Here is a 5,694-nt window from a genome sequence, read left to right as displayed (position 1 = left end):
CGATCTTCACAGGCTCTTGCCGGGGGTGGTGGTAGACTCTGTGCTCGTCCAATGAGAGGGGAGGGTGGTCCAAGGTGTCTCTTTCTCTCTCTCTCTCCCGAAGACTAGACTCCACCGGGCACAATTCGGGGCTCCTCCCGCAAGGTCTCAGCAAATCCCCCGCTGTTCCCACGGCTCCACGTCCCGCTGATTGTGGGGAGGGGGTAGGGAGCTCCAAATTCCTGAGGGTGAGGGTGTTGGAAGGGGGTGACCATGACCAAAGAACTCTGGTTTCTCCTCCCCCCCCCCCACTAACCCCATCACTACATATCCCTTGAGGGAGGGTCCAGGTTCAGGAGGCAGGGATCCTCAGGGTGGTGGAGGGGTCATCTGGATGGAGGAGGGTCGAGGAGGAAGGGTCTCAGTTCAAGAGGGAGGGTCCAAGTGGAGGGAAGGGAGCAACTGAGGGAAGGACCCAATTGAGGAATGGCCCAGTTGAGGGGGAGGGTCTTGGTTGAGGAGGGGGTCTCATTTGAGGAAGGAAGGTCCTAGTAAAGGGAAGGTACCAATTGAGGAAGGAGGGTCCTGGTTGAGAAGATCCTGGTTGAGGAGCAAGGAGCAAGGGATCCACTTGAGAGAGGGTCCTGGGTGAGGAGGGAGGGTTTTGGTTGATGACGGGAGGTCGCGGTTGAGGAGGGAAAGTCCTGGTTGAGGAAGGAAAGGTCCTGGTAGAGGAAGAAAGGTGTTGTTTGATGATGGGAGGCCCTGGTTGAGGAGGGAAGGTCCCGGTTGAGGAAGGAAAGGTCCTGGTAGAGGAATGGAAGGTCTTGGTTGATGACAGAAGGTCCTGGTAGAGTTGGGAAGGTCTTGTTGATGATGGGAGGTTCTGGTTGATCCCTGAGAAGTCCCGATTGAGGAGGGAAGGTCCCAGTTAAAGAAGGGAGGTCATGGCTTAGGACGGTAGGTCCTGGTAGAGGAGGGAAGGTCTTAGTTGATCCCCTGGGATAAATGCTGCGTTCTAGCCAGATCCCCCGGGTGCTAGACAGTGCTCCTGTCACCAGACCACCCTGGCTAGCCTTCAGTCTCACCCGCAGCCTCCGGGAAGCGGAATCCCAGTGCAGCAAGCTCCCTCCTTGCCTCCCGCACCTGCTCCTGCAGCTCTTGGGCAGCTGCCCGGCAGTCATTGAAGGTGGCCACCCGGAAGCCCACTGTAGCCAGTGCGTAGCAGCCCAGCCCCACCACCAGGTAGGCTGGCAGGGTCCACAGCAGCTGTTGGGCAAGGCTCGGGCAGTCGCAGGCCCAGCGGGTTGAAGACCAGGCCTGACCAGGCCACTGCCAGCAGGCCGAGGCCGAGTGACCACTCCATCAGCTTCGTCATGGCAACGGGCGCTGCGTGGGAGGAAGGAAGAGATCAGAGATGGGGGGCTGCCATTGATACTCATTCAGACAGGTGTGGCACAGAGCTGGCACTGATCCCGGGGGACATGTCACTGATCCAGGGGCAGAACTGATCCCGGAACATGACACTGATCCCAGGGGCCCAGAGTAGATCACATGGGTCATTCAGAGACCCTTCCCATCTCCTCCCTTCTCCTCATTCCTTCCCTCCTTCACACCTCCCTTTCCCCTAACCCTCTCTCACCCCTCACTCCCTCCCATTCCTCCCTCACCCCCCTCTCTCATCCCCCCTCCCCCCTCCCCTTCCCACCCTCCCCCTCTCTCCTCCCTCTCCCCTCCCTCTCCCATCCCCCCTCCCCCTTCCCACCCTCCTCCTCTCTCCTCCCTCTCCCATCCCCCCTCTCACCCTCTCTCCTTCCTACCCTCCCCTCTCTTCTCCCAACTCCATCTCCCCATCTCTCCCTTCCGACCCTTCTCCCTCCCTCCATCTTCTCTCTCTCTTGCTCCGTATCTCCCTCACCTGAAGTTCCTCTGTGGCCGGATACCGGAAGTCGGCAGCTTGCACCCTGGGAGCCGCAGTCCGAGCGTAGACTCGTGAAACTACATTTCCCAGCGCGCCCTGCGCAGCCAGCCTCCCGTCCCACTCCAGGGCCTAGAGGGGTTCATTGCAACCCAGGCACGGAATTAGTTCAAGAAAAGCAAATGAAACCAAACTCCTAGGATGGCCCAAACCTGGAATACACTATTAATTGCCCTGCCCAATTTAAAACATATATGTAGTGATATGTTTTCTCCTTGTACATTATGCCCTACCTGTGTGCTGTTGTCTGTATGAGGCTGGCCCGTCCACTCATCTATGTCTTTTCTCCTTATGTCCTGGCCATAAAGGTTGACCTCCCTCCCCCCTTCCGGGCATTCCTGTACTTGGATCCAGGCCAGCCAAAGTCTCGTGTTTATTAAGGCCTATCATTCCCTGGCTCTCGACTTCGTTGTCATTGATAGAGCCCGTCAATTTAATAAACACGAGCGTCTCTCCGGTAATGGAGAAACCACGGTGCCCCAATTGCTTAGAAGTGGACCCCCAAACTACCAGGGGCTTCCGAGTCCTACAAACAGTGGATCGGCTGCTTCAACAACTTCATAGAGGCCACTGCCGGCCTGGTGGACTCTGACAACTGAAAGGCTGAAAGTCTTGCAAGCAAGGGTCGATCCGAGAGCCTTCCAGGCAATAAGAGGCTGCAATAATTACGTGGAGGCGATGGCGGAACTCTGTGCTCTCTACAAGCCCAAGCTCAAGGAGGTGCACTCATGCTACCTCCTTGCATCCCAGAAACAGCAGCCCGGTGAGTCATTAGAAGAGTTCCTTCGAGCCCTGTTCATGCTGGAACAAGACTATTGGGGTAGCTCCATGACCCCTGTGGTTGCCCAGTGTGTAAAAGACTTGGTCCGGGACGCCTGTGTGTCGGGGTTGAAGTCCGATTACATCAGGCAACGTCTGCTTGAAGAGGACCAGCTACCATTAAAACGGGCTATGCAGTTGGCGAGGCCACTTGACTCGCCCGGCACCACGTCAAATCAATCACTGGCAAGAACGGGCCCTCCATGTGGGCTCCACCATCTTGAGAGATGGCGTCCGGGACAGCCAACCCCACCGCTGCAGACATGGCAACTGAGGGCCCGAAGTGCCACTTCTGTGAACAAATGAAGCACCTGTAATGACTCTGCACCACAAAAGGCACTACCTGCTCTGGCTGCAGCGAGAAGGGGCATTATCAGCAGGTTCGCAAGGCCGAGACCAACCAACGAGGCATGCACGACCGACGACGGGGAGGGGGGATCCCGACTTCACTTCCGGTACCGGCCGCGTACGCTATGAGGGAGATGCCATCTTACCTACCGTCACTCCAGCCCTCCACATGGACAGTGCCGCCACCGTCCTCCACGCTGACATAACTTCTGGCTGGCACCATGACTCCACTTCCGCTGTCTTCATGGATCCTGCCAGCTCCTTGACATCACTTCCACAGCCCCGACAGCGACGACCATGTGGTCAACACAGAGGCTCCCACCTTGTCCATCGGACCTCCTCTCCACCAGCGACGAAGATGACGCTCCACTCCCTCACCCGCTCACCCACTCTGTGATGGAAATAGAGAAAGTTGGTGAACGGGACCTCGATACCACCACCCTCCCCCTCCTGTCTGGCAACTCCGGGCTCAGTCCTTCTCCAAAAGCATGTAAGGGGTCATAAGACAGACCTGCTGATCGAAGAGGTGCAACATTACATGCCAACCCCAGCATGCTTATCCCAACAGCCAGGAGGACACAGTCCCGGTCCAGGATCTGGCACGGGCTGGAGAACCCGAATCCACCCCCGACCACCCACCTTTCACATCACCCCTCCCCGGATGGGATTCATTGCCAGGAACCAAGGCATCCAGGACACACCTCCCGGAACACTCCAGCGGCACCGGCCCCCATCGTGGCACCAGCACCAGCCCCCCCACACATTTCTTTCCTTTGCCTCCCCCCAGTCCTGCTCCCAAACATTATAGCCGGTGGCCCCACCCACCTCCAGAGCAATCAAACTCCACGCCAGTCCATAGGTGGAGGAAGATGCCAGTGCGGATAAACCTCCAGGAATTAGATGATTCAAAGACGGTGGGGGGTGGGGGGTGTTCTATTTTTAAAGAAGGGGTGAATATAGTGATACATTATTCCCTACCTGCGTGCTGTTGTATGTATGAGGCTGGCCCACCCACTCATCTCCCCTTCCTTATGACCTGGCCATAAAGGCCGACCTCCCTCTCCACTTCCGGGCATTCCTGTACCTGGATCCGGGCCGGCCAAAGTCTCGTGTTTATTAAAACCTATCGTTCCCCAGCTCTCAACTTCATGGTCATTGATGGAGCCTATCAATATATTTGTAAAAAAATGTTCTTGTTAATGTACTGCTGTCCATTTTCTTCCCAGTTTTGGAAGAATCAGAATTTATTGCCATGAAATCCATTGTCTCGCGGCAGCGTAATGGTGCAGGTATCGCTAAGATTTACATTTAAAAATAAATGCAAAAAGAAGAGAAAGTGTCCATGGTTCAAAGCCTATTCAGAATCTTCAATGTGGGATCTTCAATAACTTGTACGACTTGAATTTTCCCTCCATTAAAACTAAAATGGTAAAATAATCTTACTATTATGTTGAAGGACAAAGTCACACTAAGACAGTAAGTTATTAGTGACAAGGAATGAAACTGCGGCCAATGAAATGGACACGTGCCATGTCTGCATTCGTTGGCTGCGGCCACTGGCCGTCACCAGCCGGCCCATTAGCATTAGTGACATGTCAGAATCTATTGTCGTGAAATTTGGAGTTTTGTGGCAGCATCATGGTCCAAACATTCATATTATAACCATCTTACAGCATTACAATAAACAAATTTTAAACATAATAGCGCATGAGAAGTGAGGCCATGTCATTGCTTATTCCTAAATCTGAGGGCAGAGGGGAAGAAGCCGTCCTTGTGCCCAACTTCAGGCTCCTGGGCCTTTCCCCACGATGGGAGCAAAGGGGAGAGGGCATGGCCTGGGCAGTGGGGGGGGGGGGGGGTGTCCTTGAGGATCGAGGCTGCTTTTATAAGACACCGACATCCCCGGCAGAGTGGAGCCTGCTGCCCGTGATATTGCAGGCTGGGTGAACAGCACTTGCCCAATTCATGAGTCTTGTGGCCTCCGCACCAGACGGTGATGCCACCAGCTCTCCGCGGTGCGCCTGGAGAAGTTTTCCCAAGACCTACCGAATTTCCTCAGGCGCCTATGCGTGGTGCACCGGCTGGGCGGGCCTTCTTGGTGATATGCATTGACGTGGAGGCTCCGGGACAGATCATCGGAGATGTTCATGCCCGGGAATGTGAAGTGATCCAGCTTGATTTTTTTTGCCAAAAACTAATCAGGTAAAATATTTTTCTTTTGTGTCTTGCTAAATTGCAAAACCGAGGTGTAAATTTTGTGATGCAGTCACAGAAGGGTGTACGTTTGTGAAAGAAGGGATAAGCTGTTTTGAAGCTCTTTGTGGAGGGCACCATTGTTCCACCCATATGGAAAATGACGGCAAGTCGAATTTAGAGCAGCGCCTACAAATAACGACACACAAGGGACAGGTGCTTTTCTTGGCTACAAATGCCACAGATAAAATGCACTGTCTGGTTGGGCCGACTGTACCTATGCCCCCACCCCCCTCCACACAGGCCCCTATATAAAAGAGGCTGTTCCCCAGCATACCCCCGCCACACAGTGCAGGACTGCGGAGATGTTGTCCTTA

The 5,694-nt window shown here is 54.7% G+C and overlaps 1 protein-coding gene across 1 annotated transcript; it reads right to left on the bottom strand.

The window, feature by feature from the left end:
• Positions 1-965: 965 nt before the first annotated feature.
• On the bottom strand, positions 966-1,930 carry dpm3 (dolichyl-phosphate mannosyltransferase subunit 3, regulatory). Its single transcript, XM_069940124.1, is given in 3 exon segments — positions 966-1,254; positions 1,256-1,368; positions 1,898-1,930. Coding segments are annotated over 2 exon segments (306 nt in total). The 5' UTR covers positions 1,358-1,368; positions 1,898-1,930; the 3' UTR covers positions 966-1,050.
• Positions 1,931-5,694: the final 3,764 nt, after the last annotated feature.

This window comes from Narcine bancroftii, chromosome 5, assembly GCF_036971445.1.
Source record: "Narcine bancroftii isolate sNarBan1 chromosome 5, sNarBan1.hap1, whole genome shotgun sequence".
Lineage (NCBI taxonomy): Eukaryota > Metazoa > Chordata > Chondrichthyes > Torpediniformes > Narcinidae > Narcine > Narcine bancroftii.
Note: the sequence above shows the minus strand (reverse complement) of the source record. Positions and strands in the feature narration are given on the sequence as shown.